Genomic DNA, 13,653 nt, shown 5'->3' on the forward strand with positions numbered 1-13,653 from the left:
TTCATGCTGGTTGAATGATAATGGAAGCTTGAAATTCTATGGTCGTGATTTCAACTCACTTGATACCTCGGTATAACTGACTATATCGTTATTCCGTACAGCTGACTCGCTTTGCTATGTACCCCAAGTCCATACCGAAAGGTGAAACGCACAAGCTACGTATTCATTGGAGTAAGAATGATGTATTGTCCCAACCATACCAAGAGAATAAAGGAATGATACAAAAGTCCCTAAGGAGTCTACGATCGTAGCTCAGCCTTTTCTCTTCCCCGCTTTACCACGTCCACGAGTCGTCTTCGGAACAGGTTCCTCCTTCTTCACCTCTTCCTCTTCCTCGTCTTCTGCTTCATCCTCCACCGGCTGGTTCTCGCCCCCCTCGACGCCATCACTTCCCGAATCGACCTGCTCATCGTCACTGGCCGCAACAATCACCCCGTCGTCCGATCGCTCGCTAACAGACGACTGGACCTCGACATCGGTGTTCTCCGCAGCGGCAGCGGCGGCAGCAGCGGTAAGTGCAGGCTCATTCCGTATGCCCGCAAGCACCTTCTTGGCCTCGCTCTCCTCGCCATTCCACGCGCCACAGCTCCCGCACCGCCAGCGCCCCAGCTCCTCCAATGACTTAACCCCGGGGGGCGCCTGGCCGTTGACCAGCCGACAGGTGGCGCAGATCAGCACCATGCGGTTCTTGGGCTGCGTCTCGTCCTCGCCCAGCAACACGTCCAGCAACCGATCATACCAGTGTGAGGATTCGATGTATTGCGGCGGGGTGGAGGAGAAGGCATTGGGCGCGAAACCCGGCTCGTCGAATGCAGGCGGTGAGGGCAGGTTCGACCCCGGCCCCGACCTGGGCCCCTGCTGCTGCTGCTGCCGCTGCTCGTGGCCTGGAATCATGAACGGAGAGGGAGGAGGGTGTTGCGGCTGTTGTTGTTGTTGGTGTTGCGGTGTACGACGGATATTGGCCGTCGGGGGTGGAGGTAGCCCCGTGCGTTGAACGAATGGCTGCTGCTGCTGCTGCTGTTGTTGGTTACGCTTCTTGCCGGCAGCCGCGGAGGCGTCAGACTTGCGCTTCTCATCGCCGGTTCGGGACTTGGTGCGCTTGAGGGTGCCACCGCCATATTTCTCCAGGAGCTGCTGGGTGGAGTTGTAGCGGGTGGCTTCTTTGAGTTTCTCGATGGTGGCGTCGCGTTGTTTCTGGAGGGAGTCGAGGTGGGCTTGTGTCTTGGTGATGCGGTAGTCGTAGTACCGTGTGGCGCCTGTGCGGACGGTGTAGATTCTGTTTGCGGAGAGAAGCGGAGTGTTAGGTTTGCTGGAGACAAGACGAGGAAAGGAGCTGGTGTTTGACGGGGGAGGGGGGGATGAGGTCATACAGGATGGGCCCGCCGACTATGGCAGCGTATTCAGCTATCCCCCAATTCTGCCATCCTAGCACCAGAGCCAAGATGATGGAGTAGAGGAGGTAGGCGAAGGTGGTGTAGAGGGTCCAGAGGGCCTTGAAGCGGCGGGCGTGTTGCCGGTGAAGGTCGAGGCGGTTGGTGGTTCGGGTGATCTTCTCGGATAGGGCTGATAGAGCTTTCTCGAAGGATGCTGGAGAGTCGTCTTCGGCCTGATGTTGGGGAAGGTTCCCGACGCAAGTGAGTGAGAGGGGTTGCGATCAGTGGGTGTGGAACGTACCTTGAAAGGCCACAGGCGCACCATGGCGGTGTTGTTCGTGTAGCGAGTTAAACTGAATTTCTGGATAAGTGAAAGAAGACCGGGAAACAAGGATGGAATGAAGCTAAGTCAAAAGCATATTTGGTAGACGGAAGATCTTCGTTAAGTTCCCTAGAGGGGGGGGATGTATTGGATATTGGAATGGAAAAGAGTGACTGAATGAAGTGAAAGAAAGAAAGAACTTGGAATGGATGGCTGGATGCTGGAGATGCGGGAACGAATTGCTGCCTCAGCTTTGAGGGGGAAAATGACAACGACGTCAACGTCAGCTGCAGCCGCACAGACCACTTACCGGTTACGGCCTGAAGCTCCCCTGAGTCGCCGCCTCAGGCTCTCTCTCTCTCCCCTCTCCCCTCTCCGCTTCTCTTCCTACACTCTACTGGTACTTGAGTAGTACATCCACACTCCATCCTCCACACTTTTCGCCCCTCCACTTGAGTCGGTCTTCGTTCTTTGTTCCATGCTTCTGTTAATGACAACACTCCCATTTGCGCCTGCGCCTGCTACTGGCGACAACCATTCCAAATATAACTCAGCGGACGTTGCCTCGTCATCGTGTCACAAGCATGAGCATCTGGACCTCCGTCGGCTGCCTAGATACCCCGTGGGTCTGGCTTAGGCAGATAGATATCAGCTGGCAGCGTTTCTATGAGATTTTGCTGAGTTGGAGTTTTGCCTGAGTACAGGAAAAGTGCTTCCTCCTACCATTTCTCATCTGGAAGAATACCCCAGCTTGTTGATTCTACGAGATCCCACCCCGCGGTTGAGGCCCAGGGCTTTCCGTATGCACAAACAAGCTGCAGCCTCTTGCGTCTGTGTGGCCACTCACAACAGCCTGCCGGAAACCACCTCCTGCGTGCTGGGACTAGTGGGGTTGACGCTAACCTCTTCTCATAGGGAGGCCTACCCAATTACAAAGAGTTCACGAGGGTGTAACGCGACAGGCAGTATTTTGCATTGCATGCTACAAACAATAGCCAGCGAGCTCAACCCTGGAGATCGAGGATCGAGTCCCTGGTTAACAGCAGAGCTAGCCGCATTCGACCCTGGAAGCCTGCTAGCCAATTTGGCATTGATCAGCAGGGGTCTGCGCAGGGATCGGGCGAGGGAGGGCGACCACCGTAGACTCAGACATCGTCGAGAATGCCCATCAAGTCGCCGCCCACATTAGCTCTGTGGCATATGCCTCTCGCGGTTTCTTTGTCTGAAGTCTGGCGCGTCGAAAGCACGACCACATAGGCGGTTCCAGACTCGCGAGACTGCCGCCGTCAACCACGGTATGGGACGACAATTAGCTTTGGCCAATTCGGAGCAATGTAGTGGAGCGTGACGGAGCATGCAAGGGGACCTCTTCGCTCTGATTTCAGCTTGCCAGTATCGGCAGCAATTGATTAGGTAGATACGACCAAGGCCCGACCTACCGTCTGCTGAATGTTTCGCCACGCTGGGAAGTATCAGTTTACGCGAAATCCCCTTCGGCTCTCCCCGCAATACATCGAAATGGAGACATCCACAACGAGCAGATGCGTAACTCTCCTACCGATAGCATCCTGGCATCTAAGTGGTCGATGTTCGGCGGTCGGAGATGCACAGCCTGCATTTGCTGGGTAGAAAATCGAAGCTACCATACTTCGGATAAAGCAAGCCTTCAGCCATCGCTACGGACAAGCTTGACAGCTACCCTTGTCAAAAGCATGAGATCCACGGTATGGAAGGGATCGACCCGCAGTTCAAACTACCCTTGACGCGACTCGATGAGGATTCTATTAGCTCAGCACACCCATCATGCGCGGTAGCGCCTGGGCATCGAGCCAGACTCTCTGTTGTTTTGAGACTCCTTTGTTTGGAATCTATGAGGCCCCAATGCCTCGGAGCCTCGGATTCGACTATAATATCCACATACCTATTCATTCCGCACTATTCCCTGATGAACATCTTCTTGATATCAGAGAGCATGATTGCACATTGTACCAAACATTAACCGAGACAAATATGGCGGGCACGATCCAACTGATTCGCACTGTATCTCTTCCAAAGACCTTCTTGCTTGCATGTTTCCTGGCGGTTGCCGCGTTTGGCTCGATTGAGCTCCTGCTTCTGATATTTGACTTCTTCAAACGTCGCCGGGGGTTATACTTCTGGAGCCTGCTCTTATCGACGCTGGCCACCCTCATCTTCACCGTTGTCATTACGCTTCTGTGGTTCGCGGTACCCCAAGCACGCTTTGGGCTGGTCTTCGTCATTGTGATTTGCTATCCCACCCTCAATGTCGGCAACACCCTGGTCATCTACTCGCGGCTTCACCTGGTCACCAGTGGCCGCAAGATCCGATGGCTATTTTGGATGATCGTCATTAGTTCGGTGGTGTTTCTACTCCCACAGGCCGTCATCGTCACTATTTCCGCCTCTCCCGATGGTGAACATGTCAGGAAACTTTACAAAATCTTCGAGAAGCTGTCCGTGACAGCCACCTGCGTACGCGAGATGATCGTGGGCGGCGTCTTCGTCTGGGCGACAGCCCGCAACCTCAAGCCCCTGATCATGATCAAGGGCCGTGAAGGGCGTAAGATGGTCTTCTACCTGATCGTCGCGACCACTATGATGGTTGTCACCGACATCATCATCGTAGTCGTCGTCCTCTGCGGCCAGCTCTACATTATTTCTGCGCTGACAGCCTTTTTCTCGGTCCTCAAACTGAAGCTGGAGTTCTTCAGCCTGGGGAAATTGATCCGCCTGATTCAAAGCGCTCCGGGCGTCTGCCATCACCAGGCAACTGAGGGCAGCTCCCTCCGCTTCAACAACTCCCCCGAGGTCGACGACCTGCAATTCAACGAGGGGTCTGCGCGCAGCACCGGCGCGCAGTCCGGCCAACAGCCAAGCTCGCAGGAGACGACCCAGACCCACCAAGAAGTGACAGTCAACCCGAATAAGACCCCGGAGACGCCCTCGTCACCCAGGACGGGCGACTCGATGGCGACCACATCCCGCACGCTGTCGACCGACCCTCTCGTCCACGGCCGACAAGACTTCGAAGCCCTCGAGCCCACGCTCAGCGCTCAGCAGCATTTCACCCCGCGAACATGGAGCAACGCAGTATGAGAAGCCGTCGGTGTTGGTCGGCGTTGATGTTGTGATGCTCTTCCTCGTTTCACCGGAATTTGCAATACAAAGTTCTTTCGTGTCGCACTGATCTGCAGACCTGCTTTTTCTTCTTCAGTGATGACTATACCTTGGAGGGATGGACTCTTGTCATGTATCATGTAGCCAAGAACGAGATTATCAGCCTGTTTCCCTGTATGCTAGTAGATGTCCCCGTATATTTGATAGAGCATATGCAAGAGCTATATACCCACCCAAGATATTATCATTCATCCCACCTTGGCCCATTTGCATTCACCCGGGCTTCCACTTACACATTCCCGATGTATCAAGAACACGAGCAAGCTAATCACCCCAAACAAGCCATTCGGCACCCCCAGCCCTCGCCCACCAGCAATTCCACTGACCTCATCCGCCTCATTAATTCTTCCTTCCTTCCTTCCTCCCTCCCTTCCCCCGGTAAGTCCAACAACCCTCCCCCGCATCTTCAAATGCTCGATTACCCAGCTCCAACCCTCCCACAGATCCAGCAACTCACCAATCCATTCGTCGATGCAGAAAGCCCCGGGAAAAGAAGGTCAAGCATACAATCCTATCTCAGCGAGGACGGCCCGCAACCTCGAGAGGGAGGGGGAGGGATGCATCGAGGGTCCGAGAACCTAGAACCCCATCTTGATGGAACAAAAATAAAAAAAAAAAAAAAAGGAAAGCAAAGCAAAACAAACAAGGTAGACGGCAGATAGATACCTCGCATCTCCCTTGATCGCGCGCATGGAAGGTGGCCTGCTCTAGGTATGCTCTAGCTCTATCCATACCTACCTCGTCTCCTTCGTCTCTTCGGCTTTATTTCTCGGAAGGAACGGATAGAGAACGACACACTGGAAAAACCGACAAGGGAAGAAGCTAGAGAAAGAAAGGGCCTTTGCGGTTGGCATGTTCTTGTATCACACTGATGTGGAAAACTCCATAGGTACAGTACAGTACAGTACAGTACAGGACAGTACAGTACAGGAACCGCCTGGAGTTTCGAGGCATGCATGTGTACATGTACATATCTGGACGGGGGGGGGAAGGAGGGGCGCTGCTACATCATGGATACAGAGGTCCTACACAAGGTCGCGTGAGAAGGGGGAGATTTGACATTGAGCGTGATGGTATGGATCCATCGAAACCGAACACCATACAAGGAAGAGGAGGGGTTTGAACAATCGGCGGTGACTTGACTATAGTTTAAGATCATGGGAAGTGAATTACATTCTGCCTCGCAGAGGCCAATGGCATCCAGCCAAAACTCCAATCCAATCATGCCCATCGTATCTGCACCACGAGACTTCAGAAACAACCCGTAACTCCAAAAAGAGAATCCTAATAAACGTACACATACACAGTCCCACACAAGACACAAAGGAGTAGAAGGTTGTGGTGTATTTTGAGCAGCGCAAAAGCTGTAGTAGTTACTCGAACGAAAAACATGTAGTCGAGAACCAGAAATAAGAAACAAGCCCTGGCCATTGATGGTAACAAGAAATGATAAGGCCCAGTCCAAACTAGTGGGGTATACATGGAGAAAATATATGGTTTGAGTGGGAGCGGTCCCAATAGGCAAGAAAACACAGAAAAAAAAAGGAATCTCGATGGAATGAATCCAGGTGTAAATGCAACGAATTTTTCATCATTATGACTTTGATAATGGAATCCCAACAGAGTTAAAACAAAAAGATACGAAGATCACATGCTTCTGGACAAAAGGCATCGTAACCGGTCATAGAATTTTCGTTCCTCGTCATATGGAAGGATAGACGGGCAGGGAGATGGGAGGGTTTTCGGGATTAAATGGGTTGATATGATCGGAGATATAAGAGTCGGCAGGAGTTCGAGGAAGGGAGTTGGAGGTGAATAAGGTCGGAGGGAAAGCGAGCCGTAAGCGCTGGAGACACTCTAAAACCAGCCCCCGTTCTCCCAAGCTCCAGGCCGGTAGGTAGCATTGCTGCGGGCCTTCTGGTCTTCCAATCCACTGAGAAGCACATTGAGACGGTTGAAGTTGATGGGCTTCATCACCCATCCATCAAAGCCTGCACCAACATACAAGGGCATGTCTTTTTCAAGAAGTGAGGCGGACACTGCAAATATAGGCACCCGGTTGTTGGCTTCTGCAATCGGGGAGAGGGAGCAGTTCGGCTCCTTCTCGAGCTGGCGGATCATCTTGGTTGAGTTCAGACCGTCGACGATAGGCATCTGATTGGAAAAAGGCAAGAAAGTCAGTATGGTGCATGTCGTTGGATGGGGGATGGATCATCGCTTACCTGTATGTCCATCAACACAAGGTCATAGCGCGCAGGATCGGCACGGAATGCCGCCGCACATTCCTCGCCGTTGACAGTCAAGTGAACAGCGTGGCCGGCCTTTTCGAGTCTTTTCTGGATGATCTTGCTGTTGATAGGATCGTCTTCCGCCACGAGGATACTGTAGACGCCGGAAGGAGTCTTAGGCTCGGAATCCTGAAGGGTCGTTTGGCCCTTCGATGGTTGCGTAATAGGAGATGCGGGCACCTTTGTATCAGGTTGTGAGGAGTTTGCGACGTCATCTGCTGACTCGGTTTGGGCGAGTTTGGACAGTTCTCGGATAGATACGCCAGCAAGCTTATCTTTGAGGCTGTCGATCGGAATTTGATTGGGATGTATTTTCTCAGCACTACCAGCTCGTGAGATGTCGCCGCTACGTCGTCGGCCCTCGTGAGGAGTAGTTGAGCTGTTATCCACAAGCACAAACTCTTCCTTCGCCTGAAAGGGCGTCGGGCTATCAGTATGAGCCGGAATGTCAGTCGGCTCTAACTCCGGTTGTTCATCGCTTGCGGTCACGAATTGGAGTGAGATCTGAAACCGGCTTCCTTTGCCTTGCTCCGACCGGACACTGAGCTGACCGTGAGTGTTGCGGACGATTCGCGACACCAACGCCAGACCCAAGCCCAGGACTCCCTTTTCTCCTTCTCCTGCGTTCGCCTCGGTTGGGTTGTTAGGATCGCGATCGAAGAAGTAAGTGTCGTCGTCGTTATAGGAAACCTGTTCAAGCTCTTGGAATAAGGTTTCGAGCATCGTGTCAGACATCCCGCATCCCGTATCAAGTACTGTCATCTGGATGGTGACGACGCCGGGCTCTGGGGTGACAGGAGCGCGCCAGAATTCGACGGTGACCTCGCCCTCGGTCGTGTATTGAACGGCATTAGAAATGAGGTTACTGATTGCTTGTCGCACGCGGCGTTCGTCGCCTAGGACCGTCCGAGGAATGCCTGGATGAGTAATCACAGTGTATTTGATGCCCTTGCGTTTAGCCTCCCCTTCAAACATCGCAGTTGCCTCCTTAAAGATTTGAGGTAGATCGAAAGCCTCGTCTTTAATGAGATTCTGGCCCTTTTCGGTGTTGGTGAGGTCCAAGAGATCGTTGATGACGTAAATGAGAGATTTGGAGGCAGAATATGACTTGGTGAGATTGTCGCGAGTCTCGGTATCCAGAACGCCTTCTAGGGCGATCTCTAGGTAATTAATGATGGCGTTCAACGGGGTCCGGACCTCATGGGCGGAGTTAGCCAGCAGTAGCTTCGTCAGCTGCGATCCCTCGAGAGCGGCTTCTTGCTGTCGCCAGACCTTGATAAATTTACCATATACAAGGCAAAGAACAGCGGCAGTTTCAACTTCCGACTCGGACCATTCACGAGACTGGTCGATCACTGTTTCGCTCCAGACCTGAAAACTCTTTCGGGGCTCCAAATGGCCATCTTTGAATTCCTTCTCATGAGGATTGCCGCCCCATTTAATCTCCGTCAGCTGGCCCTTGCGGAAAAAGACAATGAAGTCCTTGCCATCGGAAGAAAGCGGCACATAGAGCATACCCGAGATATGCTTGAAGCCTGGAGGATAGTGCAAATCGGGAAAATCTTTCGTTACATGATGCGATGCAACCACCGAATGAAGCTGACGCATCTTCAAGAACTCTAGTAAGGCCAACATTTCATGAGATTCGGTTGATTTGCCCAAGATTTTAGTTTCGCCGCGGATCGAAATAGCCCCGTAATCCGCATCAAATAACTTGAGCATATCATCTGACGAGGCGATGATATAACCCGAGGGATTTGCATCGGTCGGAATGGTGTTGATCAGCTTGCGAGCTTGCAACCGTGAAGTGTAAGATAGACGCTCAATATTGCGCGAAAGGGTGTCCCCGATCAGTCGACACATCTTGCGAATTGGAAAAGGCACCCTCATAGCCGCGTCGCCGTGGGTATGACATGAGATCAAACCCCACAGGTCATTGGGGCTGTTAATACTGATGGACATGGACGACCGAACGCCCATGTTAGCAAGGTAACGGATGTGAATGGGCGACATTGCTCGTAGATGGGCGTGGGTCAGATCTAGAGGCGTTTCTAGATCCTGTAAACTGCGGCAGACGAGCCGCGAAGTTAGTTGGTCCCGATCGTAAAGTAATCGAACTTTATTTATGCGATACAAATCTCGAGCTTGTCTGGGAATATCCGCAGCGGGGAAATGCAGCCCTTTATAGAGATCTTTGGTGGTCCGCGGGTCAACCAATTCGGCCACGACGGTACCGTTATATTCGCTATCGAATTGATAAATCATCACACGATGGAACCCGGTCAACTCTTTCACCAGACCCACCGTAATGTTGAGGAGTGTATCGAGAGTTTTAGCATCTCCTAATTGATCCTGGATTTGACTGACGATGCTGAACACCTCCATGGCGGCGGCTTCACCGCGTCTCCTGCGGGCATTTCGTAGGACTCGTAGTGGTTGGCTAATATTGACGGTGCTGCTCGCCAGTTGTTCGGGGGTGGGGTCAAACCCAAGAGTGTCGGATTGGGCCAGGGGCGTCGTGCGACCGCCCATGTTGAGAGGGTTGAGCCGGTCATCCTCCAGCTCAAACTCGCACATGATGATCTCTCGTTGAGTAGGGATCACATGAATGGCGCACCAAAATCGCCGGGGGCGTCCACTTCGATCGTTGACCGACAATATGAACACCTCCGGCCCGTCCGCACTGGGATCATGACCTTCATCGCGAACGAAGTCGACATGATCAAGAAGGATGTCGGCCTGATCCTCCGACAACAGGTCACAGAAGCTCTCAAGGGCGAACAGACTGCTCGGGGTGTGGTCTAAGATAGCCTCCGAATTTTCGCTTGCGACCCGAACTGATAGTATGCCATCCTCGTCTTCTCGCATGGCGAGCAATACCCCGAAGCTTTGCACTGCCCCCGGAATGTGGATGGGTTCGTCTTCGCAAGCCATGAACGTATCGGGCGTGTTGCCAGTGATCACGGCGTGTCCGCCAGCAGTCACGACATGCTGGAAGCGGGAGGTGAGGTGCGTCTTATTCTTGTCCACCGGCAGCAGTGTCCCGTTAGAATCGACAGGCACCCGTATGCCAGCGTCGGAATTACGTGAATGGCCTTCGGATGGTTGCTGGGAGGCGTAGTCGGAGGTTGCGGGGGTATATTGAGGTTCGCTACCACTGGCAGCAGCATCGCTTGGTGGAGTAAGGACAGGTTGTGTGCGAAGTTGATCCCACGTGTCGGAATCGATGATCGAGTAGGATCGAGCTCCGCTTCGGGACTGCGTGGAGCTGGTCGTTGCAATGGCTTGAGACGGACTGGTCGGAGAAGGGTTGACGGAAACGATCGATCGGATGGGGTAGACTCTATCTGATCCGCCGACGCTCGTATCACGACTCAGATCGGGATTCTCTGGGCTCGAACCCGATGAGGCCCCGTGGGTGTCAACCGCTAAGTCCGTCTGCGGATCGTCGTCGACATGCTGCCTGGAGACGGAGGAGGGATCCATATTTGCGACCATCGTCGGGATTCTGAAGAGAGGATGGTCGTGGGTTGATGTAAAATCTTGCCACGGAGATTCTCAGCGCATTGATGAAAGATATTCACAAGCTTACATCAGTGAGTGGTGTATTCGGGTGTGCGAGATGGGACCGTTTCTCACAAGCGAGACAAGTATGACGATGGACCGATGATGCACAGATCGGACCCTGACAGCGGGTGATAGCGACGTCCTGCGCACAATAATTGCAGCAAAGTCTTGCCCCGAGATGAGCAAGCCTCAAACGCCACAAAGCCCTCTGGTAGAACGTAGAGCAAGTGCTGACACACAAGGGAGGAGGGGGAGGAGGGGGGGAGGGGGGATGGGAAACGGGGGGGGGAGGGTATCCCGTTCCTTCACGTGGGGCTGATATTGTACTAGAGACGAATTAATTAGCGACTCCAATCAGTCAGTGGCGACCCCGGGAAAAGCGAGCAGTAACCGATTGGTACGGATAATATTAATAACATCGAAGGCAGGATGAGGGAAACCCACGACAGCTTAAGCCCAGCACGCGATGACGGGGAAGGAGGCGAAGAGGCGAGTGGAGGAAGAAGGGAGGGGCGCACGATGGCTTGATCAATGATGCAGGCGAGAGGGGGGAGAAAGTCTTATTGTGGAAGGACGGGAGGTGTGCAGGAATAGCTTGTGATTAACATTAAGGTAGGGAAGAATTTGAAGTGATGGGGTCGAAGAAGATGATGTTGACGTTGTTGTTGTTGTTGTTTTTGTGGTGGTGGTGGTGGTGATTATAATAATGATGGAAATGATGGTGGGAGTTGCCTTCCCAATGTCTTTCGCAGGAGGTGCTTGGTGTGTGTGCTGTTGAAGGGAGAGAGAGAGCGACGGAAGGGTGATTGAGAGGGGAAGGGTGGTAGTAGGTAGGCAGTTCGCAGTTGGAGGCCCGAGAGACCAGGAATATTAGGTAGAGAGAAGCACACTCACTCAGCACACAGTTCTTCTGCTCAATTCCGATTGCCTTTCTAAGAATGCCGAGTCTTCTTGTCAGACGTGCCAATTTTCCGAGTCTTGCCAGTCTTTCCACACTTCGACGACAACCCCATGGGTGAGTGACTGACTTGGAGTGACTTGGAGTGACTTTGCGCTGAGATTTGATGGGGAAAACGAATCAACGCGGCCCGGCCGGGTGGATGAGACGCTCGATTCGGTTTAGTCTCCAGCCGTTACTGCACCAAAAGTTGGCAGCACCAATGAGAATGGCAGGAAGCTGTCGCTGCTGCAGTGGGAGACTGCGAGAGTTTGGGAGAGTCCGGGAGAGTCTGGGAGAGGTAAAGATGACCTCCAATTCGATCGGATGGCGTTCCGACAAATCAGACACCACTTTTTGACACCCCCCCGTGACGGCTGGATTAGTATGGTAAAGCCGAATCAATGCACTGCTTACCTCAGCTGTCCGGTTGCGCTTCTTTCTTTCTATGGTACAGTACACAAAAGGGAAAGGGAAAGGAAATAGAAAGGCAATGGAAAGAGACACAGAAAGGAATCTCTAGACCGTAGTATCACTCGAGTCCCGACTCCGACACTCGCCAACAGTCTTCCCTGGGAAAGTTTTCCGGTGTTGACCCCACGATTGGGAATTTTGGTGCCCTTGTGCAAATGACCGAGGAGGGCCGACCGCGAACTAGGCCTGAAGTTATCTGTTCCCCCGAGCCGCTCAGTGGAATGAACAGTTGTGGTCGACAAGGCACAAGGGGAAGTAGCAAAGAGAGAAAGAAGGGGAGAGAATCTTGCTCTTTTTTCTTTTCCTTTGCGTTTGTCTTCCTTTCACAGCTACGGAGTAGTTGTTTTCAGATATTCCGCGGCTTGATTCAGCTCGAGCGTCACAAATCCTTTCCCACGTAATCAACCTCACAACACCTTCAAGTCAAATCCCAATCCTCTTCTTATACACCTCCAATTCAGCAGGCTGAACCCAAGGAGGCTAGTAAGTGTTCATGTCACAAGCCTGGAATGGCAGGCAGGTGTGGATCGCCATCATCATAATCATCATCAACAAACTTGCACGACATGATTCTTGGCTCCCCCCTTTCTTCTAGCATAGTCCATTTTCAGTAAGTAGATGTGTTTACGAATTTGCCAGAAAATTCTGCAATCCTCGTCGCGAATCTCGATAAGACGGGTGGGTTTCTGCTGCCTTGCCTTGTGGCCCGAGGGAGGATGGGGGGGGGGGGAAGATCATATTACCGTCAACTCGGATATGCTGCAGCTGGTGGGTGGATACGCGATCGAACGATCTGTCTTGCTCCAGGTGGGAACTAGACCACCAACTACTGTGTACGAGAAAAAAAAAAAAAAAAAAAACAAAATAAAAAAACTTAGGACCTACCGGTACGTACCGGGAAAGACTAGTTCTGCGCCAGCTTCCTTTTGTCGGCGAGTCAATAGTCTATTCCGCGGTGAAGTTTTCCGCTCCCTTCCCCTCCTGGATCGTCGAATTGTAGTCCACAATAAGACTTGACTGGCCATGGTGGACCGCCCGCAGAGGGGGCCGGGGTGTGCTTAAATGCCAACCGATGCAGGAAAGAAAAACCTGCTTGAGAGTCGAGACACCTGCCCTGAGAGCCTAGACACAATGCTGGACAAAAGCTTAGTTAGGTTGGTTGACCTCCATTCTCCCTCCCCCTTTATGACTTGACTACGAATCTGTCTCTCAACTTTGGTGGTAGTATGGTGGTTCTCTTCCTACCGGGAGACTACTCCCGGTAGTTCCCACTAGTTTAGTGAAAGCTGCAACCGCTGAACCCGAACCTGGCTGGCCTGGAGCCGAGACCACCTAGTCTAGTACCTATATGACCTGTATTATTACTCAGACTCTCAGACTCCTATGAGCGGATCCGATTCTGCTTCCCTTAAATCCCGACGCTAAGGATTTCGATTTCGATCTGTCCACCCTTCCCGACGGCTCGGGCTCGGGTCCGATGCATTCTCCAGCGCC

General features: G+C 52.6%; 5 protein-coding genes across 5 annotated transcripts; 2 read left to right on the forward strand and 3 right to left on the reverse strand.

The window, feature by feature from the left end:
- Window positions 1–43: 43 nt before the first annotated feature.
- BO72DRAFT_528435 (uncharacterized protein) lies at window positions 44–1,730 on the reverse strand. The gene is made up of 3 exons (XM_040950186.1): window positions 1,675–1,730; window positions 1,371–1,606; window positions 44–1,276 (listed from the first exon to the last, which is right to left on the reverse strand). The coding sequence occupies exons 1-3, from the start codon at window positions 1,696–1,698 to the stop codon at window positions 253–255; spliced, it is 1,284 nt and encodes a 427-aa protein (XP_040800562.1). The 5' UTR covers window positions 1,699–1,730; the 3' UTR covers window positions 44–252.
- A 685-nt stretch (window positions 1,731–2,415) lies between these two features.
- BO72DRAFT_131136 (uncharacterized protein) lies at window positions 2,416–3,014 on the forward strand. The gene has a single exon (XM_040939092.1). The coding sequence runs from the start codon at window positions 2,498–2,500 to the stop codon at window positions 2,882–2,884; it is 387 nt and encodes a 128-aa protein (XP_040800563.1). The 5' UTR covers window positions 2,416–2,497; the 3' UTR covers window positions 2,885–3,014.
- A 742-nt stretch (window positions 3,015–3,756) lies between these two features.
- BO72DRAFT_337253 (uncharacterized protein) lies at window positions 3,757–4,341 on the forward strand (the record flags this gene model as incomplete). Its single annotated transcript, XM_040940563.1, has 1 exon — window positions 3,757–4,341. A coding segment is annotated over one exon (585 nt), but the record flags the coding sequence as incomplete, so codon positions are not given.
- A 1,001-nt stretch (window positions 4,342–5,342) lies between these two features.
- On the reverse strand, window positions 5,343–5,689 carry BO72DRAFT_131144 (uncharacterized protein). The gene has a single exon (XM_040939093.1). It carries the CDS (start codon window positions 5,623–5,625, stop codon window positions 5,410–5,412), a length of 216 nt encoding a protein of 71 aa, XP_040800565.1. The 5' UTR covers window positions 5,626–5,689; the 3' UTR covers window positions 5,343–5,409.
- A 1,061-nt stretch (window positions 5,690–6,750) lies between these two features.
- fphA (putative sensor histidine kinase/response regulator) lies at window positions 6,751–10,667 on the reverse strand (the record flags this gene model as incomplete). Its single annotated transcript, XM_040941357.1, has 2 exons — window positions 6,751–7,047; window positions 7,116–10,667. The coding sequence occupies 2 exons, from the start codon at window positions 10,665–10,667 to the stop codon at window positions 6,751–6,753; spliced, it is 3,849 nt and encodes a 1,282-aa protein (XP_040800566.1).
- Window positions 10,668–13,653: the final 2,986 nt, after the last annotated feature.

This window comes from Aspergillus fijiensis (genome assembly GCF_003184825.1).
Source record: "Aspergillus fijiensis CBS 313.89 unplaced genomic scaffold BO72scaffold_28, whole genome shotgun sequence".
NCBI classification, from domain to species: domain Eukaryota; kingdom Fungi; phylum Ascomycota; class Eurotiomycetes; order Eurotiales; family Aspergillaceae; genus Aspergillus; species Aspergillus fijiensis.